At 39.9% G+C, this 19,913-nt stretch overlaps 1 protein-coding gene across 1 annotated transcript; it reads left to right on the forward strand.

The window, feature by feature from the left end:
• The first annotated feature begins 5,924 nt into the window (after positions 1-5,924).
• LOC127786366 (ubiquitin carboxyl-terminal hydrolase 9-like) lies at positions 5,925-15,833 on the forward strand. Its single transcript, XM_052313752.1, has 13 exons — positions 5,925-6,250; positions 6,842-7,066; positions 7,616-7,760; positions 8,586-8,645; positions 8,743-8,838; positions 9,411-9,803; positions 9,883-10,023; positions 11,333-11,503; positions 13,265-13,522; positions 13,615-13,760; positions 14,073-14,630; positions 14,747-15,020; positions 15,126-15,833. Exons 1-13 carry the CDS (start codon positions 6,102-6,104, stop codon positions 15,303-15,305), a joined length of 2,796 nt encoding a protein of 931 aa, XP_052169712.1. The 5' UTR covers positions 5,925-6,101; the 3' UTR covers positions 15,306-15,833.
• Positions 15,834-19,913: the final 4,080 nt, after the last annotated feature.

Below are 19,913 nucleotides of genomic sequence, written 5' to 3' on the forward strand. Positions count from 1 at the left end.
AGAAGACAGAAGCAGCGTAGGGGGTTGATTTGTTTGGATAGATTGATGAATGGTAGGGATGTTTTACTTGTTTAAAAAAAGTAAGTAAATTATGCCGACATGAACTTAAGCTACATATTTCAAAAAAGAGAAGGTATTGACAACATCACTAATGATAAAAATCCAAACAAAGATGAACAAACAGATCAATGCTGGGCTAATGATAAAAGCATAAAACTCGCAACTGGAACTACCACGAGGACACATATGAACTCGACTATACTATACAGAAAGAAGGTGTGAAGTTTTAGTACGTCTTCATGCCAATGCATCCACCAAGAGTGTCATGGCTTTGTGCAGCTTAGATGCAACTGCTAGTTTATCTATTAGTATCTAAAAGATGGCCCCAACAAGGGTACGCTTCATCGTCGATGCCAGATTGGATCAAGGAAGATTAGATTAACAGATTTCTTCCATAAATCTCAAGTTCCATTCATCATGGTAACACATTCAAGTAAGGTTTCATCCCTCGACGAACACAAACCTAATTGTTGAATAGAATCAACTAAGACCAGATCGATAGATCCAATCGGTGAACACTAGACCTATATGGATCAAACCATAGCCATCGAGCCATCATGATCTCTATCCTAACGACGAGCGAAGGTCGGATATTGGGGAAGACCGTGATTTTTATAAGAACTTCAAAATGAGATTTTCTGTAAAAAAAAATACACAAAACAATCTGTGACCTTTTGCCGAATGTGCAGGTCAGCTTTGCAAAAGGTGCTCACACGAGCTTCATACTCTCTCCATTTTTTAATGAGTAAATTACATCGGCGGTACACAAACTTATCAAGTGGGTGCAATCTAGTATATAAACTTATAAAGCGCTCGTTTTGGTACACGAACTTGTTAGGTGCGTACGAACAAGGTTAAAATCGCACTGCAAGGTTAATCTTGCTGATTCTGTTGTTGATTTAAACTCTATGTAAACATCAGTCTAATACGGATAAACATATAATAAGGCATAATGATTGCATAAAATATGAGTAATGATGCAAGGGACAAACAAAGAAAGATAAAGTGGAATCTAAGTTTACAAATATAACATTTCTACTATGTATATGCAAGTCATCTACTAATTTATAATTTATAATGTTCAACATAGAAAAATTGGTCTTTATCGAGCCATTTTAGCCTTAGTTTGCACGTAACAGACAAGTTCATGCACCAAAATGAGCATTTTATAAGTTCATACACTAAATTGCACGCACCTGACAAGTTTATTTACCGGTAATGCAATTTACTCTTTTTCAAAACAAATATGTAGTTATCATTTTATTTTTATGACTTAATTTGTCACCAAATATTTCCTTATATTTTTATACGTTTACACCAATTTTTTTAATAAAACAAATGATAAACGTATAAAAAAAGTTAACGGCGTTATATATTAAAGGAAAAAGTACGAATTACCCCTGAACTATCGTGGTCGTCCGAATTACCTCCCTGAACCACAAAACCGGGCATTCTTCACCCCCAACTATACAAACCGGACAAATTATCCCCCTCGACCCAATCCGCGGTGGTTTTGGTCTACGTGGCGTACAGGTGGCAATCCAGTTAGCATTCTAGTTATTAAAAAAATGTGGGACCCACCTGTCATACTCCTCATCCTCTCTCTTTTCTCTCTCTCACTCTTCCTCTCTCTCTCAAACGGGTCAGCAGCGGCGGCAGGAGAGGATGCGGCGGCGGCGTGCGGGTAGTGGCGGTGGGAGCGCGGGGAGGATGCGGTGGCGGCGAGCGGCGCCGAGGAGGGGGGATGAGGAGGACGACAACAAGGATGGCGTGCACGGCGGCGGCGGTGGCTACGGTAGGTGACGCGGAGGCGGCGGCAAGGGGGGATGAGGAGGACGACGACGAGGATGGTGACGGAGGAGTGGCGGAGCGCGGGGAGGATGCAGCGGCGGCAGACAGCGCCGAGGTGGGGGATGAGGACGACAACGGAGGAAGCGAGCACGGTGAGGCTAGCGGGGGGGACGATGGCAGAGGAGGCAAGCGCGGTTGACGACAGAGGCGGTTGGCGGCGAGGCGAGCGTGGCGGCAGAGGAGGCGAGCGCGACGGCGGAGGAAGCAAGGCGGCAGCGGCGGCGAGGCGGTTTGCGGCGAGGACGATGCTCAGGCTGTGCCCGCTCTTCCGACGCGCCACGAGCTATCAGTGAACTCCGGCGACGCCGCCACCACGGCTGTGCGCGCCATCCTCGTCGTCGTCCTCCTCATCCCCCCTCCTCGGCGCCGCCTGCCACCGCCGCGTCCTCCCCGCGCTCCGCCACCGCCCGCACGCCGCCGCCGCGTCCTCCCCTGCCGCCGCCGTTGACCCGTTTGAGAGAGAGAGAGAGAGGGGAAGAGTGAGAGAAAAGAGAGGGGATGAAAGGATGAGGAGTATGATAGGTGGGTCCCACATTTTTTTAATGACTAGAGTGCTGACTGGACTGCCATGTGTACGTCACATAGACCAAAACCACCGCGGATTGGTCCAGGGGGTAATTTGTCCGGTTTGCATAGTTGGGGGTGAAGAATGCCCGATTTTATGGTTCAGGGGGATAATTCGGACGACGGCGATTGTTCGGAGGGGGGTAATTCGTACTTTTTCCTATATTAAAAACCGAAGGTAGGATATATATGAGTCTGCCGTATGTCCCATGTTATATTTGCAATTGCAAGAACATTAAGAGCAGGTGCAATGTAGGATTTTAGAAGGTGTAAAGAGGAGTGAAAAGACAATAAAACCGGTCCCATACATGTAAGATTTTTGCTGGAAGGAGTCGGCATCAGGCATAGTAACGAGTTTTAAAGGAGAGAGAATATCTCTAAACCCACTCGTCATACACAATATGTGAATTGCAGCTTGTCATCTCAGATTTGCTATTTAATGTAAGTAGGTCCATCGAGTCCAACGGTGGGTTTCATACATTGTTGAGCTTGTTGCTGCTCCCTCCGTTTCTAAATATTTGACACCATTAAATTTTTAGCATATATTTGACCGTTCGTTTTATTCAAAAACTTTTGTGGAATATATAAAACTACATGTATATATATAAGTATATTTCACAATGAATCAAATGATAGAAAAAGAATTAATAATTACTTAAATTTTTTGAATAAGACGAACAGTCGAACATATTTAAAAAAAACAACGGCGTCAAATATTTAGAAACGGAGAGAGTATAAGATAAGGTGGTGTTTGGATCCAGGGACTTAACTTTAGTCTCTGTATTTAGACACTAATTTAGAGTATTAAATATAGATTACTTAAAAACTAATTACATAAATGAAAGCTAATTTGCGAGACAAATTTTTTAAGCCTAATTAATCCATAATTAGAGAATGTTTACTATAGCATCACATAGACTAATCATGGATTAATTAGGCTCAATAGATTTGTCTCGCGAATTAGTCCAAGATTATGGATGGGTTTTATTAATAGTCTACGTTTAATATTTATAATTAGTGTCCAAACATCCGATGTGATAGGGACTTAAAAGTTTTAGTCCCATTTAAACAGGGTCTAAGTGGGTTTTATACATTGGGCATCTTGAAGAGCATCCAACCCAGGAGGCTAGCTAGTTAGCTAGGACGAGTACCATGGTCACTTGTGATATTGAACTGAGCGTGTCACACTATATATGGTACACCATTTTGCTAAATTTCTCTGGATATCAGTTCATATTTCTTTTGGCCTAGTACCTCCAAATAGTATCTCGCATATATCTGAGAATTGGCTAAGGGGTATTGACTCAAAAACAAAAAAAAACTTATTTTAGTAAGAGCATTTGCTATATGTTGCGATCTATGGCTTATTAGGAATGTTATGGTTTTTGACAAATCTCTATCTAAATCTTATGTGCAAGTACTTTCCTTGGCAAGTTATTGGTTTCGATTCTGGGCACAACTACAAAGGTATGATGAAAACAAGGAACTAATACATACTACATGTTGAAACTTGGAGTCAACGGTTATATAGATATACTATGGATGGAGATTTACAAATATAATTGAATAAATGTATGTCTCCTCAAGTGTTGGAGTTATTAGTCTTTGCACTTTCAATTCCTAAATTTTATTTGCTCTTTGTTGAGCGGACTATGTAATAAGTGGCTATAGCTTTTTTGAAGCAAAAAGATGATGTTATTCCATTACCTTTTATAAAAGGGGCAATTGCAAATTTACCACTACTTTGAATCGTTATTGCAAAACTGCCACTAGAAAATTACAAAAATGCCACTAGAACTGTCATTCGAGTGGTATCCTTGCAATATTGAAAAAACCAGTGGCAAATTTGCAAATGCCCCTTTATAAAAATAATGACAAAACCCTGATCTGGTCTGCCATTTTCTAAGTAATGCATAGAGTACTGGTACAGATAAAACATTTTTCTTGTCATTTTTGTATAATGTTTTCCTCTAAGACAACATTGCATTATTTTTATTGGATTTTTTGGGTTATTTTTAATAGAGCAAATTTTACTTTGGGTCACTTTTTAGCCAAAGTGTTACAAACAATTAGGGCTAAACCTATCTTTCAACTTAAGATGTACTGTAGTTAGATGCTGTATATATATTATGTGTTTAGTTGTATGTCAAATTGTACAAGAAAGCACCAGTGTGGTGGTGGAGTTGTGGGTGTGTAACTCTATCCAAGTTGTCCACAAATATTACACACATGTAATAGTGGGCTAGGGAATTGTCATCGTGAGATCGGTAAAAGTGTATCACAACCAAACAAAAATTATCACAACCAAACAAAAATTTCGATATGGTAAGTATTCTTGTAGGGCCTAAGGGCATGTACAATGATTGTCAATAGTGGTCTCTTAGCGTTGCTAATTAGGAATACTTGTTGACATGGAGGAAAGAGAAAGAGGAGATACAAAACATCGTTCTTATGCATGACAACGGCTTAACAACGACTCTTAGTCACTATAATATGGAAATATGGTTGCATGAGGATAAAAATATGGAAAGAATATTAACAAAAGGAATATTTTTTGAGTTAATGATTAGAGCTTTTGTCGTCTCAACTATCGTAAAGACATGGTCTCTAAATAATCTTGTATTGTTTAAGAGACCATACCCGTCTCTACCATCGAACATGCCATAAGGACATGTATAACGGTAATTAATAGTGGGCTCTTCGAGTTGTTAAGAAGGTAAGTTTTCTAACACAAACAAAATAGATAAAGATATGCATGACCCATAATGTCTGTTTATAAAAGGAAACTTTACTACGTGAGGATGGAGAAAAGGAAGGAAAAATAATAATAAAATATTTCAGTATATTGATTGTTAGTCTTTTATCGTCTTGAATGAATGTTGTAAGATAGTCTCTGAAAGCCTCTACCAGATTCCACCTGTGAACATGCTTTCAACATGCCCTAAGGTGATGAATGCTTTTAAGTCCTGACAAGAAGGCCCAACCTGCAAGAAAGGCTGGGTTTTGAATGCTTGATGTTGGAGCAGGATGGGCCAGCCCATGGTCGGCCCAGTTTCAGTGGGCCTCAAAAACACAAACTCACGCTGACCCGTGGGCCCACCACCACCACCGTAGCAGTCAGTCTCCAACACGCGGTATTCGTAGCCGCCAATACACGCCAAACCGAAACCTACCTCCAGCGGGCCCCACCTGTCATCGACACCAAGAACGCGGAATCCCCTCACGGTACGGATCCAGATCGCCGCACGCCTCCTCTCCAGAACACTCGCCCGCCACACCACCGCCCCCAACGACACCGACACGTGGGCCCACCCTTCCCCGGCCCCACCTGTCATTCACGTGGGGTGATTCCACGACCCGCCTCGTCCGCTTACTTATTATTATTACAGACAGGCCGTAATTCCAAATTGGAGAGTGTTTCTTTTTTTTTTTCCCTTCTTTTTCTCTGTCCTTCCCTCTCTCTCCGCCTCATCGTCTTCCTCCTCTTGTTTCGCGAGAAAAAAAGAAAATAAAAATAAAGGCGAGGAGGTCTCGCGAGCTACCAAACCCTAGGGCTCGATTCGGTGGCGGTGGGGAGGGGGCTGGATCGGCGGGATCGCGCGGGCGGCGGCGGCGGCGGGGAAGGGATGACGATACCGAGCGCCGAGGGGTTCCTCCACGCCGCGAGCTGCCTCCCGTGCACGGCGGAGGAGGAGCGGGACCTCGTCGTCGCGCTCACCAGGGAGGCCGAGGAGAATGTCAAGGACGGCGATCTCCGCTACCTCGTCTCCCACAGGTCGCCTCCGCCGCCGCGGCCTCTCCTGATTTAGTGTCGTTCTATTTTGTTTTATTTTTTTTTCCGGCGAGCATCTAGGTACCCGTCTTCCCGCGGTGTGGCGGCCGTGGGGGATCTTATCTATGCTGCGGGAAAATCCAGGGGTTCGAATTGGGGCTGGGGATCCGACGCGTGCCGTTTGGCGCGTGATGCGGAGTCGCGATCCAATCTTGTTGTGCTCGGGGGATGTGTTGGTTGGGGCGCTACAGTAAAATGATATAATCGTCAGGCACCATGCTGAGTTGTTTTGTAGTATATCTTTAATAAAAATGTTTTATTTTTTTGCAAACTCCTGTATTAAATATTACAAACTAGTTTATAGAGTAAGGCATGATATATATATATTTCTGAGCTGTCCAAGTAGTTCAATGCGCAGGATCTTCTCGTTGGCTGCAAGTAAATGTCATCCAGCATTGCTTGTGGGACTTGGTTTCCTGTTTGATGTTGATCCGTTTAATCCGTTCGCATTTCATTTCAATTGGTTGCTGTGCACATGTTATCTGAATTTTGTGACTGATAAATTACATCGTGTGGACTTTGCAAATGTTGCAGCTGGTGGCTTAACTGGCAAAGCTATGTGGGCTTAATCAAACCTGATGAGAATGATGCTGACATGCTTCCTCAAGCTCCAAGTAGACCAGGAGAGATAGATAACTCAAAGCTAGTTTCAGAGGAAAGCAGCAGTATTGGTGATGAGCCAGAGCTTCAAAGAACCCTGAGGGAAGGAGATGACTACGCTTTGGTGCCCCAGGAAGTATGGAGGAAGCTACATGAATGGTATGCAATGTTATATGTCTGTTTAACTGCCTTCATGTCAGAAAGTTTGTTGTACCCATAAAACCACGGGTTTCTCTTTACTTTTTGTCATGAGAGCAAATGGTTGCCTGATTAAAATTTGATCATATAACTACAGTTCCATTTTGCGACATTTTTTTAGTTCTTATTTTCTTTAGGCACTCTTGTTCATTTGGCCAAGCTTGGGCTGCCAGGGCTTTGATATGCCACATTGTAGATTGCATGTGCTCCACTTAGGTGCAAACCAAAAAAGTCTGGTTTGTAGTCCTGTTTGCTCAGTCTGTTGGCAATTAGTTGTTGCCCTATTCAATTTTTCTGTTTCCTGTTGATATTTGTTTAAAACAATGATGTGCTAACTGGTAAATGCATACTGTACGCGTTTTCACTCATGAGGTCAGGTTGCTCTTCAATGGATTATGCCAGAATACTAGTGTAACCATAACTTATCCCTAATGTCCATGGCCTAATGTACTTGAATACATTCTTCTTCAATTGGGATCATCAACTCATGGACACATGAATACTTTTCAGGTACAAAGGTGGACCAGAACTCTCAAGAAGAGTAATTTGTAGTAGTCCAACTTCCAGAAGTTACATTGTGGATGTCTATCCCCTCCGTCTGAAATTATTTGATGGAAGAGACAGCTTGGAGAGAATTATTAGAATTAGTAGAAAGGTATGGTATATTTGATTTATATTGTGACATTGTGCTTCATATGTAATTAACCGTCAATAATGCGACTGATGCTCCTTTAAACTTCCCTGGTTTCATAATGTTTGGCATTTCTTTTGGGATGTAGTCCCTCCATAGTTATCCATTGATGATGAAATCAATAGTGTAGTTATTACAATGATGATTCCACTATCCAGCCCTAATTTATTGCTTCAAAGAGGTTGTGTGGTTAACATTTGGTTGTATTTCACATTAGCTTATCTTAGCCATCATGCCTCCTTGATCTGTGCTTATTGTGTGGGACAAATTGGAGCATTTCTTATATTTGATAGGTTAGATGATCAGTTTAGGCATTCTTTATACCTTGATCACATTGTTGGAGAGTCACATTTGTCAAATAAAAACCAGTGCTTACACATTTGCATTATATGAAATAAAGCAATGAGGATTCCCTCTTTGTGATGAAGTGTCAAAGAAATCGCATCTGTTCATCACCTGCTTGTTGCGATCTTCTACTTTGGTATGCTGAGCCCTTGAATTTCAGAATTTGATCTGATATTTTTGGTTGACTATTACCAGAAGGAAAAAAATTATACAAATTTGATGCGCAATGGCAAATACTTTGAATGCTGGTTTTACTAACTGCTTGAACTAATAGCACTTTTACTAAAAAAGTAGAAAGATGAACTTTCTACTATCTTCTTTCTTAGATACTCTTTTGTTGAACAGTAAATTTGTTAACTTTCTATTATCTTCTTTCTTGGATACTCTAGTTTCTTGTGCAATTGACTTGACTTATTTTTTGACGTTTGTATTTGGTGCTTTCAGGCCAAAGTTAGTGAGCTCTATAGCTTGGTTTGCTCACTTTTGTCCGTCGAACAGTCTAAGGTACAAGCATCATCATTTATTCATCTAATATCTCTATCTGTAGTGTCAGTTATGGTTATGTATATGATTCTTTGCTCCATCTACTTTAATGCTTCAGATTGACATCTGGGATTTTTACCAAAAGACAAAGGGAAAAAAACTGATAAATCTTAATGAGACGGTTGAGGAAGCTCAACTGATGATGGACCAGGAGGTATTATGCACTATGCAATTCCCATTCACATATCTATTGTTTTATCTGCTGAAACCTATGATTGTTTCCTTTATTCTGGCCGCGAGGTGGTCGCTGGCTTTTTGTTGTTATTGTTGCTATGCGCCCTTTTCATCTATGGTCTGCTGTCTGCCTTAGGATGTCACCTTGCACATGGATAATGACTTTGTCATAAATTGTCTAACTCCTAAATATTGCTTAATTTATTATCTTAATTTACATTTGCACTTTTCAAGTTCTATTATGGTTGACATGAGAATTGTTTTTGAGTTAATAAAGTTGGCTCATTTGTCTTTATCATATGAATATGCTTCTGATCAGTGTGTTTTATCATATGAATATGGTTTACATTTGCACCATTGCAATGTTCGGGTATGAATATGTACTGGTATGAATATGTACTATTGCTTCTAAGATGTTCACTATCTGTATTGTGGGTGTCCTGAATCTTATTATTCTTAACGATTTACCCCTATTTTGTTGGCAAGCCAACAATTTTCTATTTTCTGTCTGTACATTAACTGAAGATGCAACTTCTTTCTTTATGCTTGCAGATTATCATAGAGGCAAAGGCAGATGATGCTTGGTGTTCGGATCTTGGTACAAGATCAAATAATGAACTAGCATTAATTCCGTTGGAACCCTCAACATCATCGTTTTCAATTGCTGGAGGTCCTGCATTTTCAAATGGTTTTTCATCTGGATTTGGTTCCAGTTTTTCCCAAGATAATAGCTTTAGTCCTTTATTAAGGGACGCAGAAGATGGTTATAGTTTCTCCAATGGCACAAAGGATGATATCCATGGGCTGAGTGGTTTACATAACTTGGGAAATACATGTTTCATGAACAGTGCTATACAATCCTTGGTGCATACACCTCCATTGGTGGAGTACTTTTTACAGGATTACAGTCGGGAGATAAATACAGAAAATCCACTTGGGCTACAGGTAATGCATGTTGTCCTATTATGTAGATTGCGAACATATGATCTTATTGGTGATTTCTGAGAACATCTCCATTGAGCAGGGTGAACTTGCAACAGCATTTGGAGAATTACTGAGAAAACTTTGGTCAGCTGGTCGAACTTCTATAGCTCCACGTCCATTCAAGACAAAACTTTCTCGTTTTGCTCCACAGTTCAGTGGATACAATCAACATGATTCTCAGGTTGCTCCGAATGTTTCTCCTAAACACTTCTTATAAATGTCTGTTAAATGGTGCTAACACTGAGTTTTGCACCTTTGTTCTGTATTGTAACTTCCATTAATTAGTCGTACATTATAAACGTATTTCTTACTTTAAGATAACATGCTGTTGTGTCCCAGAACTATGAAGTTAATTTTCCTTCAACACACCGGTGCACTGTTAGTGTTAAGGCACATTTCAGTTCCGAAGTACATATGCATTAATTTCTTGTGAGATTTTATTACAAAACCCTAGGTTTTGGGTAATAAAACTCCCAGGTCTAATTCTTACATGTACTAAAAACAATACCACATACTATTTTATTGTACAAGTGTTATGCATAAATAGTGGTATAAGAGTGTGGCCAAAAATCTGGGGTTCTTCGAAACAAATTATAAAAGCTGGGATTTTGCGTTACAATCATTCCAAACCTGAGGTTTTGTGAAATTTGTTTTTTAACCATAGTGTTGGTTGTTTATTTAAATTGTGTCAAACTATGATTATATCTATGTTTCTCGAACTTTTGTTATAAGTCATTTTGACTTTTTTCCTAGTCAAACTTTTTTAAGTTAGACCAAGTTTATAGAAAAATGTAGACACATTTTCAACATAAAACAAACATATTATCAAAATATATTAAATGATAGTTTTAATGAAACTAATTTGGTGTTGTAGATGTTACTAAATTTTTATATAAACTTGGTCAAACTTAAAGAAGTTTGACTAGAAAAAAAGTCAAAACGACTTGTAGCATAAATCAACATGTCCTGTCAAAGAGATAAATTGTCTCTGCTTTTTGGCTTGTTCGCTGTTCTGATAAATGGTGCGTCCTTTTTGGCCACACATTGACACAAGTTTTCAGCTCTTTTCCTGAATATGTTTTCCATCTTTAGAATCTGTTTTAATTGCATCCCTGTTATCTTCCTTGCTGTAATCTTCTCTTTTATAACCGTCATCGTCTTGTATACAGTTTGTTGTCATTTTGTGAACTGATGCATCCTATTTATCACTACTTATGCATCCCTGCTTCGCTTGTTTTCAGAACTTGATGTATTTCTCCGTACATTTTTTTTTTCATTGTGTAATATTACCTGTTGCAACCTTTAATAAATGTGTCTTTCGGAATAAGGGATTGTTTATTATGTTTTTTGATATATTAGTGCCTCCCTCATCTTGTCGTTTAGTTCTTGTTTGGATAAGCTATATTTATTTGACAAAATTTGGCAATTTAGATTGTTCACATTTTGTTAAAGAAGATTGATCTGTTACTTATTGCCCCTCTTTTATGCAGGAGTTACTTGCATTTCTATTGGATGGTCTGCATGAAGATCTCAACCGTGTGAAAAAGAAACCATATATTGAAGCAAAGGATGCCGATGGCCGTCCTGATGAAGAACTTGCTGAGGAATGCTGGAATTACCATAAAGCTCGAAATGATTCTATAATTGTTGATAAATTCCAGGTAATGAAATCTTTGCTACGTGTATATGTTTACCATGTGGAGCAAATATTGTTTGGATCTGGAATTATTTTAAAGATATTTCTGCATTTTTTTGAATAAGGGTTCCCTATCTCTGGTTGTTCTTTAGGCATCTTCGTATAATGGAAATGAACTTGGTAATGCTGAAACTATTTGTAATCAGACAACAGGTTTTTATTTTCTTTTTTAAAGAAACAGGTTATTTTTTGAGGCAGGGATCAGGTGAAATTTCAACAGTGGTTATATCACAAAAATTTAACCGTTTTTGGGATGAGAACGGGTACTATTTTTCTGTAGAGCCCTCATAAGTAGTGGGGATATTCAGTTTTTGGTTAATTTTGTTGGATGTTTTCTATTTTTTGACAACCGGTTTTGAAATAGTGGTAACCAGAATGATTGCTGCACAAAAAAGAGCTCCTGAACCGAATAATTCAGTTTGGTTCAGTTAGAAAACAGTATCTGTTTCTCCTCGGAACATGCCAATGCTGACCTGTGCCGCTTGACGTTGCTCTTTGCTGGCCTGCTGTGCCACTGCCACTCTGTGACTGCCTGCCATGCCTTGCGCTGCTCTGTCGTTGAATTGATTTGGTGAAACTGTGGAACCGAGGGAGGAAAGAGATGTAATAGAAAATCTAGTCGGGAATGTAGGGTTGTGGTTTGGTAGGGGCGTGAGATGTGCTTGAGCCGTTGGCATGATGATTGGTTGCTGGTTGGCATATTTTGTACCTTAACATGGCATAATGATCTAAAGCCATTTACCGAACAAAGAGAATTAAAATCAAACTGGAAATGAAAATACAAAAATCCTGAATGTGGCATGGCTCATTTTGGTATTAGGTTTATGTATGCTCACAACTATTCACCACTCATCAGTATACCTTTTCCATTGCTTGCTGCTTTTACAATGATTATCTTCTTGAGACTAGGCCTGAAAGATTAGGCCAGGTCTGTCTGCAAGCAGATGTAGCGTACCAAGATTTACCTCATAAACTGCTCAGCCTTTTACTTGCTGCTGAGTGCAAGATACTAGCTAGTTCTGGTGCTTGGTATTATTAGTTAGCACTGTAGAATTTGTTGGATATTTCTGATCGGTTAGTATATATTTTGGGACAAGTGGGTCGACCTGCGAACCCACTTATGTGGTTGGCACCGTTGTATCAAGCTATGTCTTGAGTTGAATCTGGCTTGAACCAATTGTTGGTTATTACTTGGTCGATTTATGAAGCAGTGATGGGTATTTTCAATAGAAGAAAATACTAAAGAACAATGTTATAACGTTGATTAATGATTGCTCTCTGATGGTGAAACATGATTGATGTTTCTTGAAGCTATTTTAGGAAGTGGGAGAGATAGTATAGTTATTTTGCTTGCATTCTGTAATATTTCCTCCATACAAAAATAGAAGGCATATGTTATTTTTGGATTAGGCTTTAACCAACAATTATTATGTTAGAATACAATTTTTGTGATGCAAAATCAATGTTAATAGATTCACATTCAAAGGAACTTTCTTATGATATGCTTTTGAGTCACATAAATGATATGTATGTTAGTAATAAAGAAATTGTTGGTCAAAGTCTTGACGTTAATAACAGTGAATACACCTTATATTTTTATAAGGAGGGAGTATATACATGTTCAAATTTCAGTAGCATTTTCCCCTTTGGCGTATTTTGTGGTGTACGATAATTGTTAATTGTCACATCTCTGCAGTAACATCAATTCATTTGGTTGATGTTTCAGGGTCAGTACAAGTCCACTTTGGTTTGCCCAGATTGTAAGAAAATCTCAGTTACATTTGACCCATTCATGTACTTGTCACTGCCATTGCCCTCAACAGTTACTCGCATGATTAATGTAACTGTATTTAGTGGTACTGGAGATGCCCTTCCCATGCCTTACACTGTGAAGGTACAAAAGAATGGAGTTTGTGGAGATCTTATAAAATCTCTGAGTGTTATGTGTTGCTTACAAAGTTGCGAAACACTGTTACTTGCAGAGGTAAAAAATCCAGTTTGTTCTTATGTAGCAATGGTGTTATTTGAAGCATAACTCTTTTTCAGTAAATAGCTAATAAACATCATATTCTTTAGGTATATGATCATCGGATTTACCGCTATTGGAACCCATCAGAGCCACTTTGTCATGTAAAAGATGAAGACAAACTTGTTGCTTACAGGCTACCGGTTGGCTCTGAAAATCTCTTGAGGGTAGAGATCCTGCATCGGGTGGTTGATAGGTGAGTCTGTAATTATGTAAGCAAGGACCACATATGTGATTCCATGATGTCTGTTCATCTATTGTTGCTCCTTAGAATAGGTGAACCCTGCCCTTATTTGAATTTTGGTTCTAGTGAGAATTTTGTGCTTATGATTCGTGAGAATAGTTTAGTGTAGCTGACAAAAAAAATGCTACAGACATTGAGATTTCTTACCTCAGATACATGCCATGTATTTGATGGTAGTGATTTTCTTTTTTCTACTATTCTATTCCTTGGAACTGGTTTCCATTTTTGTGCTTACACATTGATTTGTTTTGTTAATTTATGCAGATATACTTCAGAGTCCATGTTTAATCTTAGTCGGAAGCTAATTGGAAGCCCTCTTGTGACTTGTATTCCAAGTGACTCTACAAGAAAAGCTGATATTTATGCAACTGTCTCTTCACTTCTGGCTCCATTTGTGCGGGCAAAAGTACATACTCTGGATGAGTCTGCAACCAAGTTAAATAGCAATGGACCTAGCCTGGATGGTATTGTACTGACAGACAATGGTGTCACCTGTGAGGAAGATGTATCTACATCAAATGTGGATGAGGAAGCAGCTGATGAAGAGGTTTTGCCATTTCAGCTTTGGTTGACTGATGATAAAGCTAATAAGAGAGAGCATATTGATGCAGATTCTAACGGTGTTCCTGGGTCGACCATGAGGTTATTAATGGACTGGTCTGATAGAGAACATGAAGTATATGACATTAAGTACATGGATGAACTTTCTGTGGTCTTCAAGCCTGGATTTATGTCAAAGAAAAATCGGCAAGAAGCAGTCAATTTATTTTCATGCTTAGATGCTTTTCTGAAGGATGAACCTCTGGGCCCTGATGACATGTGGTTAGTATTATTTCTGTCTTATTGACTGATACTTGCAAATTGCTCTGTTTTTTCCATAAAGAAAGCACCTTGGTCAATGTCTGAGCTTGCATCACTTTTCTTGCTTATCTGAGCAGGTACTGTCCGAGATGCACGGAGCACAAGCAAGCCAGCAAAAAGCTTGACTTATGGAGGTTGCCTGAGATATTGGTAGTTCACTTAAAAAGGTTCTCATACAGCCGGTTTATGAAGAACAAGCTTGATACCTTTGTCAACTTTCCAATCCATGATCTTGATATGAGTAGATATGCAAATCACTCAAGAGGTGATCAGCCCCCCATTTATGAACTCTATGCAGTGATCAATCATTACGGCGGAATGGGTGGTGGTCACTACTCTGCGTATGCAAAGGTACTTTTTGGGCTAAGTTTTCCTAGGCCTTGCATATCCTTTTAACTTAGTAGGTGTTTCCTGTTGGTTGCTGAATTCCTTTTGCTGTACATTTTGTATCTGCAGTTAGTAGAAGAGGACAGTTGGTATCATTTTGATGATAGCCACGTTTCATCTGTTGGCGAAGAGGACATCAGGACATCCTCAGCTTATCTCCTGTTCTATCGGCGAGTTGGTAGCAGCTCCTGCAGTGTGTCTAAAAGTGTTGCAGTGGACACTGATATGGTTGATTCGCTGGACACATAGATTTGAAGGCGAGAATTCAGTATGGCATAGTTTTCTGGGCAATACATATGCTGCTGAGAAGATTGCTAGGACTCTTATTTGCTGGTTTTGGGCACTGAGTATTGGTTTATGGTAGGTCCATCCAACCGTGGAGGTTTTGAGGGTGCAGCATCTCGTTAGCATCATCTTCCAATATGTTACAACCATTCTCATGCAGATTAGGGCTTCCAATATCTCCTGTCTTGCCCTTTTAGCGAATCGTTGAAATGTTGCCGGCTATATGTTTACTAAAACTTCCTTTGCCGATATGCTGATGTACAGCAGCAGGTCTTGTTAATTTACGTGATCTTATTGTTGTGGTTGGATGGGTGGTGGAAAATTGGTACTGCAACTAGCTGCGTCAGAACCAGAGAAAAAGCCAATGTGCTGCATTTTTGCTTGCTGAGCTACATCTACTCATGTTCTTATTTTACTGGAATCATATCTGCTACATACTATAGGTCTTGACGATATATTGATTTTCTAATACACTAATCGATTCATAACCAATATACTATGCTGTGGCCATGTATCGTGTTGTGAGCAAATCAATCCCTTGAATTGCCTACTTGGCTATCTAAAATGATCACATATGTTAGAAATTTGACTTGTTTTAATTGGTTAATTAATGTCTGCAATTGTTTCCATTTGTCCAACTTTGATTTGGGATAACCACGATCTTATCCTGGTGACGTACGTTTTTTTGGCTGTTGCTATTCTCCCCCTGTAATATCCATTGTTTATGCTGTATCTATCAGCTATCAATTGGGATTGGCTATCAAATACCAATGCTAAACGGAACAAGTCAGAAACTATAATTCTTGTTGCGTCGGCAAATGTAGTTTGGTTTTTTTTCGAACCAAGCTTCAACATGAATTGGATCATTATTCGCTAACTGGTGAAATGCATATTGCAGCAAATGCAGTTTTTTTATATAAGAAACGAAAATTAATTTAAATCCTACAAGAGCCACTTGGACATGCTTTGAGCCAAGTATCTGAGATTCAACTATGTAGGATCACACACAATGTCAATGTCAAATTGGATGAAGGGCCATAGTCAATAGTGACTGCGAAATTCAACGACATACTTGTCCTCTGTTTAAAAATACAGAATTATAAGATGCAGCCAAATTTGTCTTGCATGGTGTGGTTAATTGTTTAGGAACTATCTGGTTCTACTTCTACCTCCGTTTGAAGTTATATGACACTGTAAACTTTTTCATAACGTTTGATCATTAGTCCTATTCAAAAAATATATATAAATATTACTTTTTAGTTGAATTGTTTTATCATCAAAGAAATCACAATCTTAACTCATACCTTTACATATTAATACTAAATTTTTAATTTTTAAATAAGATGGATAATCAAACGTTTTGCAAAAAGTCAACAGTATCATACATTTTGGGAGGGGAGGTAGTAAGACGTAATCTTGTCCTCCTTCATTGGAATATATTTACAACCTTTTGAATGCGTTATCTGTGTGACATTTACTGAATTATTTATAAATTCTTCGGTTTGCTTCTGACCAAAACACCATTAGCTGTGAGAATGGGATAGTTTCATTCCTTTCTAGAGTTTTTGCAGTCATTTTCATTCTCCCATGGAAATAGTAAAATATGTTATTGATATCGTAAGTACAATCCACCGTTTAAAATATATATCATTGGATCTTTCCATGATTGTCATTCTAAAAGATAATATTGTTTTTCAACGGTTCCTCAAGGTCTGCTCATAGCCGCCTAGCCTCATAGCTTGAATTAGATAAAGACTATTGGCACTTTTATACTAAAGCAAAAATAATGGAAGATGAATTGTATATCCTGGCATCAGGAGACTTTATATTCGTTCCATAAAAAACTACAATTTACAAGACGGGTAGACTAATAAACAATAGTAGAATCTGACGAAGAAAATAGTCTAGTATGATCAGATCCGAACGAAGAAAAGAAATTCAGAATGTATAAAATATATTGAGGGTACATCTTACACGTTTGAATCTTCCTGTTGCCGGATTTAATATTTAGTACTTGCAAGCAACTAACAAAAGTTGGCTATTAGAAAAAAAAAGCTGCAAACTGCAATTGCCGATTAATTTGATATATTAATACTGTTGTTGCACCAGCATTGTCAAGCAAGCTTTGCCTGGCCATGCATTAATTTGACAAACACCATAAATTGATTTGAGTGACTAGCTTTTGGAAAAGTGATGCTGTCATTCAGAAAGAAATTAAATCCAGGTTGGAGTTTCTCTGTTTCTATTGCAAGTCACCGCTCATGCAAAACAGAGTGCGGCTTCTTGGGATTCTCCGGGTTAAGCAACCGAAATGTGTTTGATATGTGTCTATACTGCTGTGCTTCGAAAAAGAAATATGTTGTTTCTGGAAACCGGCAATACAAGTTCCATCATCTATTCCTGTTGCAGTATCATAAAATTCGATTTAATAAGTCAAAGCTGATTTAAATAATAATAATTTTAGGTAGAAGTCTTTGCTTGTCTCCTCAGCAATCATGAAACATAGTTGGCACACATGGCATCTAAATTTTAGACAGACATTGACATTCAAAATTTCGATCATACATTTAGAAATTTGGATCATAATTTTAGAGATAGTGGCCCATGTGAAATCGAAAATTTAGAAATAAAAGACAATTATTTGACTAGTTGTATATACGCTTATCCTATGCATTCTAGAGAGGGACAAAGAGAGAAAAAAAGTCTCGCTTTTTCCACGCGCATATATACTTCCCGAATAGCTAATTGATACTCTTCTTTTAAATTTTTTTATACAAAAGTTACTTTAAAAAATCACATTAATCCATATTTTAAGCTTAAAATAATTAATACTAAACTAATCATGATATGCTAATGGCTCATCTCGTTTTGCATGTCTTGTTAATTTTCTCCAACCCCCTCCTTTCAAACACTCTATAACATGTGTTCCGAGAAGGCCAGGCCATCAATTTGCTAATATGATCACTTAATGAAGGACGGCAGACGCACACGGTTGTGGCGAGAAGAGGAACTTCTTGGACGCCTCAGAAGCCACACAAGACTAAGCTGTCCATGTCATTGTCATGTAAAGCTCAGGATCTAGCTAGGTGTTTCTGTGACCTGTTCTGTTGTGTGGCCACAAGGCCAAACATGCTGTCACACCCTAAAAATCCTAAATATATAAATTGCTGTTTAATTGGAATTATTAGAAATGATTTTAAAAGCCTTGAAAAGAAGATCTAATTTTTTTAAATAACAAATTCCAATATAAAATGGGGCCAGATAAAATTTCATTAAATACTTTGCTTAATTCTATAATTCCTAGATTTTTCTGGGATTTATTTGAGCTAAGGAAGCATTTTTAATAAATGGAATTGCATTTCATGAATAATTTAAATTGGAAAAGGTTTTTAAAATCCTCTTTTGGCTTTGGGCCGAAAGTCGGCCCAATCCATCTCTCTCTCTCTCGGCCCAAGCCGGCCCGCAGCCGCCGCCCGCGCGCGCGCTCGGTCGCTGACAGGTGGGTCCCGCCTGTCGGACTCGTCGTCCACCTCCAGCCGCGCGCCGAAACCCTAGCCGCGCCGCACCGCCGCCGTCTCCTTCCAAATTCGGCCGCACCTTTCCTTCTCCGGTGAAATCGATTAAGGGGAATTGATCCTCGGGATCTCCTCTACCTTTTCTCTTTTGGAATCGTCGGCTAAAATCGTTTGGAAAGCGGTGGATTCGATCTCGAATCGGTTTTCTCTTTCTCTCTGAACCCTAATCTTTCCTTTCCATCCCCGGTCGCCGTGGGCCTTCGCCGCCGCCTCCTTGCCCCTATAAAAGGACCCCCAAGCCCGCCGCTACCTGCCGCCACCCTCGCCTTCGCCTCTCGTCGCCCGTAGAGCCCTAGCGCCGTGAGCCCTCGCGCCGCCGTCGTCGCCGCCGCTCCAGCCGTGCGCCGCCGTCGCTCCAGTCGTCGTCGCTGCTCGGGGAGGTCACCGTCGTGGTCGCCGTCTCGTCGCCGTCCTCGTCCGCCCCTTCGCCGTCGCTGTCAACCGCCGGAGCACCGTCGCCGTCGTCAAGCCGAAGGTCGCCGCCGCTTCTTCTTCGACGCTGTCGCCGTCCGTTGCTCGTCCGCCGTCGCTTTGGTCACCGGTGAGTTCGCCGTGCCGTCCGCTACCCGTAGGTGCCCTCCGTTCGCGTTGTCGTGCCGTCGTTCGCCGGCGAGCATGCACGCCCGAGTCGCCGCCGGTGGTGACGTCACCGCCGACGTCATCGTCGTCGTTCCCCGTGGCCCGGTCGTGGACCGATGGATCTTGGCCGTCCGTTTTGGATGGATGGATCTCGGCCGTCCAATCTCGTGAACCGCCGCCGTGCGTCCGGTCCACCGCGAACCCTAGCCGCTGATGCAATAATTCCCTTTTCCTTTTCAAAAATAATTCATTATTGCGTCATAATTCAATTAAAATCTAAATAAATGATTTAATCCGATTTAATCTTTGAAAATTCATAACTAGTTCATCTTAGCTCGGATTTAGTTGGTTCAAGTCTCTAAATTTTTCTAAAATTGAGATCTACATGTTAAAAATATCCACATGTACTGTTCATGCT

This window comes from Oryza glaberrima, chromosome 10, assembly GCF_000147395.1.
Source record: "Oryza glaberrima chromosome 10, OglaRS2, whole genome shotgun sequence".
Taxonomy (NCBI): Eukaryota; Viridiplantae; Streptophyta; class Magnoliopsida; order Poales; family Poaceae; genus Oryza; species Oryza glaberrima.